This window comes from Stegodyphus dumicola, chromosome 7 (genome assembly GCF_044657685.1).
Source record: "Stegodyphus dumicola isolate Sdum_Otavi_A_Nest chromosome 7, ASM4465768v1".
NCBI classification, from domain to species: domain Eukaryota; kingdom Metazoa; phylum Arthropoda; class Arachnida; order Araneae; family Eresidae; genus Stegodyphus; species Stegodyphus dumicola.
The window spans coordinates 36,649,617-36,663,321 of NC_140774.1; the positions used below are offsets into that span (position 1 = coordinate 36,649,617).

Genomic DNA, 13,705 nt, shown 5'->3' on the forward strand with positions numbered 1-13,705 from the left:
CTCAAAGAAAACAGTTATCAGTAAATGCGAAAAAAATTTTGGAAGAGTTTTTAGGTCGCTCAGGAATTAATACAGAAAATGTTTCGGGCAATGATTTTTCTGCATTCCTTGTAGAGGAGTCAAGTCATAACTTCCAAGAAAGCTTTCAAATGGAAACCCATTACAAGACAAGACTATTCATAAGTGCATAAGGACTGAAAACGGGAATATTGAAGCATGGATCTATCAATAGAAACATCAATTTTTCTGAAAATAATGACAAGAGATATATTTCATATGTTGTTTGAGGACTAGGACTTTAATAATAATGAAGATTTGACTGATGGATGACTGCTTTCAAAAGACAGAACAATACTGAATTACTTTGCTCCCAAGTTCACTTGTCTTTGGATGAAGGCATAATGCTTTGGAGGAAAGGTTTATTCTTCAGAATTTAGAATGCATTAAAGACTGTAAAATATGAAATTATGTTTCCTATATTGTGCAAATGTACTACAGGCCACATGTGTCATTTCAAAATATATTGTGCTCAAGGAATGTGATTGATAGAAACAATTCAAATGGTTGTATTGCCCCCATACAGATTCGTAGCACTATATCTACATGGATAGCTATTTCAATAGACAGGAAAATTGTGAAAGGCTATTACAAAATAAAATTACAATTTGTGACACTATCTGAAAAACAGACAATTTCCATATTGCCTAAAAACTATTTCACTGAAAAGAGGAGAAATGGCTTTCAGAAGAAAAAAGAGACATTTTAGTACAAGTATGGCAATTAAAGAAAACTTTCATATTGACAATATATTCATCTAAAATTTAAAGTCATATTATTGACAGAAACAGAAAGAAAAAAATAATTAAACCTAATGTGCTGATTGACTATAATAAGTACATGAAAGGCATTGATCGAGCTGACCAGTATCTATCATGTTATTCCATTCTAAGACAAACAACCAAAAAGGATAAAAGGAGTTGCTATGTACCTTATAAATTGTACATTATTCGACTCATCTGTTGTTTATAATTTATGAAATAAAAGAAAATAAGGTACAAAATTCTTTTAAAATCATAGCTGTCTGTTGGCTTACTGAGGAAATTTCATCAGAAGTTGATCAAGACCCAGTAGAACCAATACCATCAACAACTGCCATTAACAAAAAAGTAACAAAGGATAATCTCCATGGAGACTCTCCATAGATATGAAGAAACAGATTAGAACCCATCCTGGGAACTGGAAAAAAGAAAGTTTCTTTGCGACCATGTCGTGCACTCCGTCAAGAAATATGCTGTGTAATGCTGTATACGTGTCAATTTTGCAATATACACATGCACAAAGGAAAGGGTTTTGAAAGACATCACACTTTAAAGCATTTTTAAATTCTTGATTATCTTAGATTTTGATTTTTGAGAAAGTATTTTTACTTTTTTAAAGTGAATAAAGAAACTGATTTTTAGAGAAACTAAAAGTTTTATTAAAAAAAAAAACACTACAGTTATTTTGTGAATGAATTACAAAAAATCCCCCGCTACCCAGCAAGAGTTTGGTGGAAAAACAACTGCACAAGATGGGTTAATGACTGAAATTTATATAAAAGCAATGTACTTAAGTCTAACTAGCCCTGCCCATATCTGTCATATTACTCGATTTCTTATGCTTTGCATGCAAACATTATCCTCCCACAGAGTTACTGCATACTGTATAAAACAAATGACAGCCACCCATACTTTCAAAACTGTCTTTAAGTATAATTATCTTTCTTTACAACTGTAATATTCAACTCAGTTTGAGTGTGGACTTTTTCTTTTATATTAATTTGTGTTCTTTGGACTTTTGTTTTAGATTAATTTCTGTTCTTTTAAAATTATTTATATCAAAATGGGTAAGTGGTTAAAAAAGTAAACTTTCACTCAGAACTGAAAATACTCCATAGATTATCTCTTTGATTTGGTGCAGCACCATGCAGTTTTCCGAAAATTACCCATTTCAGTTAAGCTTGATATTTCACAATGCGGAATGGCTTCCAAGATTTATATAAATGCCCAATATTTTTCAAAACCAAACTCGGTTTAGAATTACAGAACAGTTCCATACAAGGTAAGTAGCTACATTTCAGTTAAAAAACTAAGCATTTACACATACTGATTGATACTGCCATACACATACTGATTGATTGATTGAGAAAGAGACTCACCAATCTGGGGTGTTTTTCATTCTAATTTTGAACAGACTGCGTTAAATTTCCTGAATAGAATCATTCTTCGCTTGGGTTGATAGACCGCACAACTTTTAGTCCTATTCAATCCAGATTGGAAAGTGACCAAAAAAAAAGTCCATTGCTTGCTTTTCTGGGAACTGTAGCGGTTTCAACAATCAAGATTTTGGGGAGAAAGGGGAGACCCCCCTCCCAACTTCCATACTGTATAATGAATTGGGGGAAAAAAATTGACTATTCGATTACTTTCACTTTATTTATGTCATTCCGAATATTATCCCTTAAACTAATCTGTGTTAAAACACACTTACCCATTTTGGAAGTTTATCTATATTTCAGCAGTTACCGGAAATATATTATTATAAATATTCATACATATGCTCATAATATAATCATAGTGATCATAATAAACACGAATATAAAATGACCACAGGGAACGAGAATGTAAATTATTAAAATCTTGATAGAAATTCAAATGTGTGTAGTATTGGGTAGGAGGAAAAGAATACGGAATGTACCAGAATTTTCTACCGATTTCGTAATTCTTTGACCAATAGAATGACGTGCACCTGTCTGTACACACATGCACCAAAGGTTACATTAATGCAGAGAACGCAGTGAAAAGCTATTTGTGGGATTATGATTCACCATTTGACATTCCATATAAGGAAGAAAAGTTCTTTATTTAGTTTTGGCTTTGGTACGGGGGGAAAATGTGCGTTCATTAAAAAAAGCACTAAAAGCAAAAAATAAGCACTAATAGCAAAAAAGTAAGTGCTTTAGAGAAAAAATAAGCAAGAGCCTTTATATTTTATTTTAAAATGTAAAGACTTATAAGCACTTCTAAGGGCTGCTACGAACCCTGTCCATAACTGTTTTCAAAGTGTTTGTCGAAATTGATTATGATCAAAATGCTAGATTTTTTTTTATGGAACCATGTACATGGGGAAAAAAAAAAAAAAAAAAAAAAAAAGACTACAATTTTTGAGACTATAATTTTTTTTTTTTTTTTTTTTTTTTTTTTTTTTTTTTTAAATCAGAAAATAAGTTTCAACTCAAAAAGAGAATAATAGCCTTCCTTAAAACCCGTAAAGACTCCAAGAGTGTTCAAAGATTATTTTCCTACATCAGAATGATAACTGGATTTTAGAACCCAACAATAAAGATTTCTTTAAAGGAAACTTAAAATTGCCATTTCTTTTTCAAAAAAGAACATTTTATATTTTTCTAACCTTATTCACTGCAGTTCCTTCATTTCATGATATTAAAATAATAGAGTAATAAGATATACTTTGGGAATAGTGGATGGAAGTGAAGAGACCATAGATTTCAAAGGAGAAGGTTAACAACACTCTATATTTACAAAGACTTAGTCGGAACTATGAAAAAAAAAAAAAAAAAAAAAGAGCTGGGATCTACTAATCTACATGATTGAGACAGAAGAACTTTTATTTTTGATAGTTCCTGCATTTAAACTTTGCTTTTACATTTTGAAATGAGTTGCATACTTATATTTAACTCCAATTCATAACAGTACATCACATATTTGCAAATATTCTAAAGCAGGGGGTTCTCAATGAAGGGAAGATTCTGGTCAGCCTTTTATTTACCTATTAAGTATTTACTAGATTTAATTTATAAATATAAAAATTATTTTTATTTAGTTTTAAAGTTTATCCCCATTTTCTATACTTTTTGGAGTTCAATATATAAAACACATTAAAAACAACTTAATGTATATATATATATATATGTGTATTTATATATTCATTAAGTGAATATGTATTTATATATTCATTAACAACTTAAATGAATATATATATATATATATATATATATATATATATATATATATTCAAGTTTTGGAAAGGAGGGGTGATCTAGCATTAGTAAAAGGAGTCTGTGAGACAAACAAGGTCTGGAACCACTGTTTAAACTATGAAATATTTTTGGTTTTTAAAATATGGGATACTTATTTTATTAATTAAATTAATTAACAATCTAAACAATAATGAGAAAATTTTCAAATATTTTCTAAGGTAAAACACTTCATTATCAACATCACATATAAGAAAATATTAAAACCATATCAAATATTTCAAAACTTTCATTTTAACTTTAAAATAATGTATCTGTAGTTTGCAGTTATTTTAGGATATTGGTTTAACCACATATTAATGAAATTAAGAATTATACCTCTCCTAAACATTGACGAAATTCTGTCATTACACTGTGGATATCTTCTACTGTACAACAGTACTCACCAAGGATCCACAAAGCACTGCGATGAACCCTAAAGAAAAAAAAAAAATAATAAATAAACCATGCAATAACACTAGGGAAGTAAAATTTAATACTAATATAATAAATATATTTTTAGTTAAAACTTTATTTACTTACTTTGAGGCTTTGATAGTTGAAAATACTTCTAACATTTTAGTTAAAATCAATGGCCTGAGTTGTTCAAAACGCTGCATTGCTTCACGAACAAATGCCAGAACATCCGCTGCAGCTTGTTCATTATTATCAGATAAGAATTCTAACAGCTAAAAGGGATTTAATAAAATATAAAATGATGGCATTTAGTTCATGAAAGGTTTGATACAAAATCTTTTGCTTCATTAAACATGTCAATCATCCAATAATTAGATAAACGAATTGCACTGAATGAAAATTAATTTAAAATACTTCAAAATTAAAATCAAAAGCATATTCTCCATGAAAAATCCAGGAATAATGTTAAAATAGACAATAAAATTACAATAATAAATAAAAATAAAGTAACAAAATATACTATATTATATAATTTTCCAAAGAACAAAACAAAAGGAAAATCTTAAGTTTATACATCATTAATTATCAACATACTAGTTCAGCTATGACTAAACTGCAACTCTCAGACATCTTATCAGCGATTCACAAGTTATATGCAGCCTCTTAAATATGATATGCTTATAAGAAACGCTAGTTAATTTTTGACACCTAATTGTATTTCAACACAGAAATCATGTAACTGCAAGCTTCTTCAACAATCAATCATTTAATTTTTTTAATTAGATTATATGTATTGACTTAATCAGCTTCAAATTCTGCCTGTGCGCTAATCGTTAATATTATTCAATTTCCAAATGGTATGAGTAATCACTGAATAATAAACAATTTGAAGTATGAGAGACTCGTGTGTAGACTTTCAAATGAAGGTATTTTGTCAACAACATTGTTATGATCGTCCCACATAAGAATTGCATTAGCATTCAAAATGAATAGCCCATCTATAAGAAAGTTACACAGTAACATAGGTTGTTTGGCACATTTTTCTACACAATTTTTGCAACTACTCATAATAATATTCTGCAATCTTCTTCATACAAAATTTTTATCTTTCATAATGGTTCCTTTGTTATCTTCTGCATAGATCACCTATGATTGCAATAACTGACATTTGGGAGTTGTAGAGACAATAGTCTTCTCCATTAGACTGACAGTGATTTCAAGTCTATTTCAAAGTCTCTACATATGTTTGATCAATGATGATTATTCGAGTTAGAAATCTTTCACCTTCACATCATCAAATTTTCCCTTCAATAACATCACAATATTCAAGAATTTTTATTCATCAATGAGGAGCTCATTCAGTACAAATGTGCACAAATGTTCTACAATATTTCTATCAAAATATGGTATACTGATACTGGTAAAATTTCCTTAATTTGTCGTATTTCCTCGTATGCTGCTGGGCAATCTTTTTCCTTCATGGTCTGCCATAAATTTGGCACTTCTTTCAATTGTTTTTAGCCTTCCTAGCCTTCGGTTATTTTGCATACATGACACATTGTTTACAAACAAATAGCCCAATGGAAGATTATACTACGATCCATTGCTTGATCCCATAAACTTCAAGCAACACATTGTAGAATTCCATTGGATTTTTGCCAGATAAGCATTCAATTCTGAATTACAATTTTTAATTTTCTATAGTCACAGTATTCCAGTTTACTACAAACTCCATTTCAAACACTCGCCACTTCTAAATGTTCTACTCTTGAAAATACAAGTAGATACTTTCCCCCCCCCCTCAAACCCTCAAACTCAACTACAAATAATACAACAGTATATAATGTGTCTAACCAATAAGAGCTTGTAAGAATTAATATAAAATTTCTCACTGAAAATGCAAATTGCATCTATTAAGACTGACTAGAAGATCTGTGAAGGCACTATTAAATCTGTAATCCAACTGCTCTAGGATCAAAGAAGCTTATGCCAAATAATATGACTTAACTTCAGAATACTACAAATAAAACAAAATAGAAATAAATATAAAGACAATACATTATATAAAGTTTCTTGGGGTTATTATTAGTTGGGAGATACCTTTTTTCATATACTCAGGAGTAAAATAGATGCCAGAATTGGCAACATTGACCTAAAATATGAACATGTACAATATGTTACATTTAATTTCCATTACAAATTAGATAATGTGTAACTGATAAAAGCTTGACCTGTATCACTAATTGAAATACAGCTGTTAAAAATGCTGGCAGGAATATGGGTATGAATCTTCCTTTACTCATCATCCAATCTATTCTGCTGTTCAGTTATGCTTAACTTATGAAACTATATTTGTTGTTCTAATTGAAGGTTTGATGGCAAAACTAACGAAAACTGATGTCAGAGAGGGGCATAATTTTCATTACAATTGCATTATCCACTCTATAGTGTTATTACCCTGTGCATTATTTCCTTAATGACCTACAACTTTACATTAGCTTTATGATGTATCTCAGATCTTACTGTCGTATTCATTCTGAAGATGAGACTGATGAGGCTATGAATGCACTTTTTTCATAGTTTCCAAGAAATGAATGGGTTGAGGCATTTAATCTTTTAAAATTCGCCTACAGAAGTGCATTGACACTGGAGGAGACTACTTTGAACACTTCTAAAAGTTTGCAAGTGTAAAACTTTAAAATCTATGTGTATGTCAAAAATTTCAGAGTGACCCTCGTATACAGCCCCACAATTACAGTAATGATTTACTTATTTTAAAAGTATTCAATAGTTATAGCTCCATCGCTATTATTGAACAGAAATAAATAAAAATAACATACTTACAACAGGAATAATGGTAGGAGCAACATCGGGGAATTTTACACAACATGAGTGCAGAGTTCGAACTAAAAGTTGGCGATATTTTCCTGTGTCTTCATGCTCAACTGTGTTGTGAGTTTTGGTAACTTCTTTCTTCAAAACTAAAACCATCTGAAACATGAAATCAATAAATATTACACTAAGACATTAAATTTAACATGTTTGACTGAAAAACATTAATTATAATCATATTCACAAAAAAAGGAAAATAATGTGGATAATAAATAAATGATATCTTTATAAACATATATATTTTATATGATAGATGAATTCTTGAAAAGTTATACAAATAACTCTCAAATAATTTTTAATCCTTTTTATAGAGAAAATAATTCACTCAAATATTCTTAAAATAAATAATAGTGAAATAAAATGGTAATTAAAAATAATTCAATTCATAGGTATTTTTTTTGAATAAAAATATGAAATGAGAAATTAGCAAGAACTTTGTGATAGTACCTCTTCAACATTTCTAGAAGAAATAAGATCCAGTGCTAAATTCAGAGTTTTCCTTCTCACTTCCAAATCAGATGCAGTAAGAACCCTTAAGATATCCATAACAAGGTCCTAAACGAATTACACAGATGTATTTAATCAAAACACCTCTTACAAAACATGGAAAAAAACTTGTAAAGACAGAAATAAAATTTCAGAGAAAAAATCACAAAGTTTTATTTTTGATGGAGAAATCTTCTACCATTACACAGTGTGTTCTGAAATAATAGAACTATGATACAGTCAAAAGTCTTTAATCAGGACTCGTCGAGACTTCAGCGATTCCAGATTATCAGTTTTTTCGGATCATAGATCATCAGTTTAAATCTGGTAAGATGGCATGCAGAAATTATAAAATTAAAAATATGAAACCATAATTTATGAAATAAAGAGCAATTATGATCTAAAGAGCATCAAAATTTACAAAAAAAAAAAAAAAAAAAAGTACCATACTTTCATTTCTATCTATGTCCTATCTACTAACTAACTTGCATTGCATTGTGCACACTGGTCTCAATATTTATCAAATTCGAGGGAGTGCATTTAACTCAATTGTAAAGTATATAAAAAAAATATATCCTTATTCTACTTGCTTTTTATGTACCGTTAAGTATTACTTTTTGAAAACTGTTATGCATATTTTAATGTTATTAAAAATGTGTTTATAAAATACAAGTTATCTACATAAATGCTAAAGGTTTACATATACAGTATAAAATGCAATATTTACATGCTGTATAACAATAAAAAAGTATATTTGTAAAAGTTGAGCATTTCTAACAGTAAATTCCATAATTATTTAAATACCTGAAGTATGATTTAAGTAATATTTATTATTAATTTTGCTAAATTTGTAACAAAGAGTAAATATGAAATTAAATAATTAAATTTCATAACTTGTATATTTTTAACTAACAAGATCCTTTCCATTTCTTACAAGATTAGTGATAACAAAACATCAAAATACGTTTTTATTAGTATATTACATACAAAGTTGAACTATAAAGGATTTGGATATAAAAGCTGGATATTCCTTCTGTAAAATATGCAAAAAGCTTCATTTAAAGTTCTTTAATGTTACACATCACGTACTGAGATTGCACAATATATCCTAATTAAGTATATTATATGCCATCAGTTGTACATAAAAAAAAAAAAAATAACAGTCATCCTGTATTTCTTTGAAAATTATTATATGCAAATACTTAAAAAGCCATTTTAGTCAACATTACAGAAAAGTATATGTTTCAGTGATTTATAGGCATGTTTAGATTTTGCAAGCATGGTCGCCACTTGCTAGATAAGTTTCAGTTACGAGGGGGAATTAAGTTAGAAATACTTCTTCCTTGAACCCTAATCACCTTAGCAGAGCATAATACTTAAGGCTATTTGGAACAGAATAGGGAAAAGCTATACTGTCACCTATAAAGAGCCAAAAGCTCAGATGCAGTTCTGTACTTCCTTTCCATGATAAAATTCCTAGTTGTTTTGATGCTACTGTCAGACAAGTGAGATAAATCACAACACAAAATAAGATTAATGCTAGAATTTCAGATTAAGCAACAGGCTTATAAAATATGATTGGCCAGTTTACTGCCTGACAAGAAAGATATGTTAATCAGAAATTTAAAATTCAGTTAATTCAAATTTCAAGCAAAATTTAATTCAAAAGTGCTGTCTAATTCATCCAAAGTTAGAGTCCAATTTATATTACTGGGTAATTAGTTCAATAGTAGTAAGCACATTGTGCAAACAATGAATTTCTAGTGTTTTGTTCCAAGTCAGCATAATATGCTTCTATACATAAAACAAATTGTGCTCCTGTAAATTGTCATTAAGTATATAATTAACTCTATCAAATACATATAGTTATTTGAGATATTTTAAATTAAATTAAATTTTGAAAATAACAAAATACTTATTTTGTCATTAAAACAGATAATTTATTTGGCATAAATCTAGTAATAAAGTGCTTCAGGTGATTTCTAAAATAGTAACTGCAAAATTTCCATACTTTAATAACTGTGTTTAATGACATTTTTTAATACATTTCCCTCCTTGTTTAATTAAATTCTTAATTTTTTAATACATTCTCTACTTGTAGCTAAAATACCTGCTGCAATTAATAATTCAGCATTCACAGCATGCAATAAACAATAACTCTGGCATCATGACCCCATGCTTGCCAAGAAGGATGACACCCTGAGAAAACAACAGCTGTGTGACAAGCATATAACCAGCTGGGAAATCAGTTGTTGCCAACTTCTCAAAAATACACTTAAAGAATAAGAAAATAATAAAATTTTACTAAATAACAGAATAATATCTATACAAGGAAAGGGAAAATTATGTTATGAAAATAAATCTTTAATGCTAAACACAAATGCTGAATTAACTTTTAAAAAATGCCATTTTGCCTGCTAAGTACCTCAAGAAAGTGCTACTCCTAAAGACATTAAAAATGTTAAACAATGTTAAAAATGTTAAATGTTAACCGGCGATACTGTTGATACCATCCTTCTCCTTACTACTAGGGCTGTCTGATAACAAAAGTACTCTTTTAAACTTTTAAATGTCTACAGGTAGAAATGGGCAGAATACCAGAATTTCACCACTAGTCATACAGATACTAGTTTCACTGCACTAACTGTACAGTTTCATCCCAAATTTGGAGTAGAACAACTTTGAGGGGGCTTCCTAAGGTCTTTCACCCCTCTTTCCCTACCACCACCCTCTCAAGATGACTTTCAGCTTGTCATCTATTTTCAGTGCTCCCTTGCAATGCATACAATATATGCTTACAAACATTTGTGTCTTCCTTGTGATTCAAGCCCGGGCAGGCCCATTGGTGCGATACTTACCACCCTAACCACCATACCAGTTAGCAACAGAATTAAACTTTAGTATTAAATTTTGCAATTATTATTTTAAAAATAACCTTAAACACTTTATTACTAAATTTATAAAAAATATTCAAAATAAAAAAAGTTTGAAGCACAGTCAAATATAATGAATTAAATGACCCCATTAGTTTTCCGAAGTTAACAAGACTTTTTTCTATTATACAAGAATTGGAAGACTGAAATTTAAGTATGCATACAGTTATCCAAAATATTCAAATTCCTAAGATTTTATTGTAACTAACAACGAATGAAGAAACAAAACACTTAAGATACGCTTCTCCATTATTTACCATTAAGAATCTTTTACCAATTACTCTTAATTATTTAAAATATTAACTAGCATAATAAGCATGCATATATTTGTTAGATATATAATTAGATAAACTATCTTTTTAATATTTTGCATAATTTACTAAAAGACATGAATCAAAAGCCATTCACAATAATGAACACTTTTATGTACAAAGTACTATAATATTAACAACAGATCATGGTCAACAGACAGTTCAAAAGGAAGAACAGGTAAATATCTCATTTTCATCTGATTCTTTACTGATGCAATAATACTGACAGAAATACAGATTTATTTGAATTATCCTTCAAAGTTTACAAATATTTCTAATCTTTTTAACAGAAGAAAATTTCTTTAATTTATTCTATTTAAACATTGAATTTATAAATTTTTTAACATTTTAACATATTACATACATGTGATGCATGAGAAATTTAATACAGATGTTTCTCTCCATCCCCAAAAGTTATCACAAACATGAAATCTGTCAAAACAAATTAAGCATGTGAATGCTCTTACCTGTAGTACTCGCTCATGTGCTGGAACCTCCTTTAACGCAATCAATCTATCCAAAACTATGAGTTTTACATTGTTGTCACTTTCTTTTACAATCAGTTCAATATAGCAACTTGCAGCAGCCTAAAATTTCAAAAAGACATAATTTAAAAATAAATCTCAATTTCAAACAAATTATAAATTCATAACTTGCTGATTAAAAATTAATTTGATATCAGTCTAATATGTGCATTAAATGGGATAAAACATCAATATTTTGGCATAACTCATAGCAATTAGCCCACTTTGAAAAACTATTATAAGAAATATTTTCAAATGATGCAACATGGAGCATTTGTATGTAAGTGTTAGAATTTCAGAGGCAAAATAATAAACAATGGAATAAATTCCGAAGGTAGAACCCTATTCAATATAATAAAAGAGACATGCAATTTTGAAGTTTACTACAAGCACAAGTATATTTTAACCCTCTAAATGGCCCAAGGGGCTTTATCAAGTCATGCGATTTTTGGTCACTGGGTACGTATTAGTTTATAATTTAAAATATTTTGCTTTCTTACTTTTTTAATAACATAAATGCCATCTCAATAAATAAAATGAAAATAGACACTTAAAAAAATAATTGTACAAATTTAGATGATAAATGATTTTAAATATAGGTCTTCATGACAAATCCAAAATCCCATGCCACTCAGAGGGTTAATGGTAAAAAAAATCTATTACAACTAATTCAAACTTGCACAAACATTACAACTAATTTGAAAGCCAATAAAAAATTTTCTTATGAAATTCCTTCTTTTTACTAAGGTGAAAATAATTAAACAAGAACTGAATTTAAAAGAACATCTTACACAGTGTTCTCTTAAATCATGACAATGCTTAGCCACATATTTTGATGACAGTGTCACTAAACCTTATTGTTTATAGCCAAGTTGTTTCGTGTCATGACCCCCCTTCACTTTCATTAGACCATGCCCTCTTAGGTTTTCATCTCTTCTGGTGACTTCAGAATTATCTTAATAGGCTGGAGACTGTAAAACAGCATGCCAATAACATTTTTACAAATAAACTTAACGACTTTTTTAAAAAAGGAATCTTCCAGCTATCTGAGAAATGGCAAAAAGGCATAGAATAAAATGGTGCTTATTCAATGAAAGTTTTTTTTGTTTGCTTTTGTTTTGTTTGTTTTGCTTTTGTACATTGTTTTTGTACACTGTGTACTCATTACACACACACACACACAAAAAAAAAAAAAAAAAAAAAAAAAAAAAACACCTCTTCAGATGAGTTACTATTAAGATCAATAATAATCTACCATAATATAATATAAACTCATTAACCAAAATAATACCAGAAATAATGTCCACTGTTAGCTCAAAGGTAGTTCATCTGACAGCAGTTAAAAGAACACAGGAAAGGGAAATATAAACTACATTTATAAATTAACAGAAAATACTACTAACAATTTACCTGTATTTTTAAGCAGTTTAATTTGAAGATTGCTTATTTGGCTATGTAAATTAAATCAGTAATCTAAACAAGAAGAAAACATTTTAAAACAGAAAGAATGATGTTTTTCTTACATTATACCTGAATTTTGATCGAAGATGGCAGATGACAAAAGATTAATAGCTGTACACATAATTTATTTTTTACAATTTAACAATTTATTTTTAAATGATAATTTAATAATGTTAATAATACTTCAGACTATGCAAAATTAAATTCTGTACTGTTCTGGGTAAAAAGAATTTCTGAATACTATAACTTCAGTCTGTCACATTTGTTCTCTTTTTTGTATTTCCTGCAGCAATATTGCTTACCCAGATGGTAATGTAATATACAAGTGTGCTGCATCCCTCCTGGCTAATAATAATCAGCCTCATGGTTGATGCAGCATACCCAACACAGATTAAAACAAAAATACTGTGAAAACATCAAATCAAATTGCATTGTTTTATTGCTATTTATAAAGTTCATCAAATCTTTTGCAAACTAAGCTCTTTCCTGGCAACATAAAGGAATTCTGTTGCCATGTTTTTCATTAACATGTTGCAATAATATGCAGTCTTCGATGAAATGTCATGCACTGCCTTCAGCACTACAAAAATTACAGAATTAATTTAC

The 13,705-nt window shown here is 29.1% G+C and overlaps 1 protein-coding gene across 2 annotated transcripts in view; it reads right to left on the reverse strand.

Moving 5' to 3' along the window:
- betaCOP (coatomer subunit beta) overlaps positions 1 to 13,705 on the reverse strand; it is an 84,992-nt gene that overhangs the window by 35,705 nt on the left and 35,582 nt on the right. For both annotated transcript variants that reach the window (XM_085820086.1, XM_085820084.1), the window contains exons 7-11: positions 11,582 to 11,701; positions 7,832 to 7,939; positions 7,337 to 7,483; positions 4,619 to 4,764; positions 4,415 to 4,511 (exon numbers count right to left, since the gene is read on the reverse strand). In XM_085820086.1, coding sequence (XP_085676212.1) covers positions 4,415 to 4,511; positions 4,619 to 4,764; positions 7,337 to 7,483; positions 7,832 to 7,939; positions 11,582 to 11,701 — 618 coding nt within the window. The remainder of the gene's footprint in view (positions 1 to 4,414; positions 4,512 to 4,618; positions 4,765 to 7,336; positions 7,484 to 7,831; positions 7,940 to 11,581; positions 11,702 to 13,705) is intronic.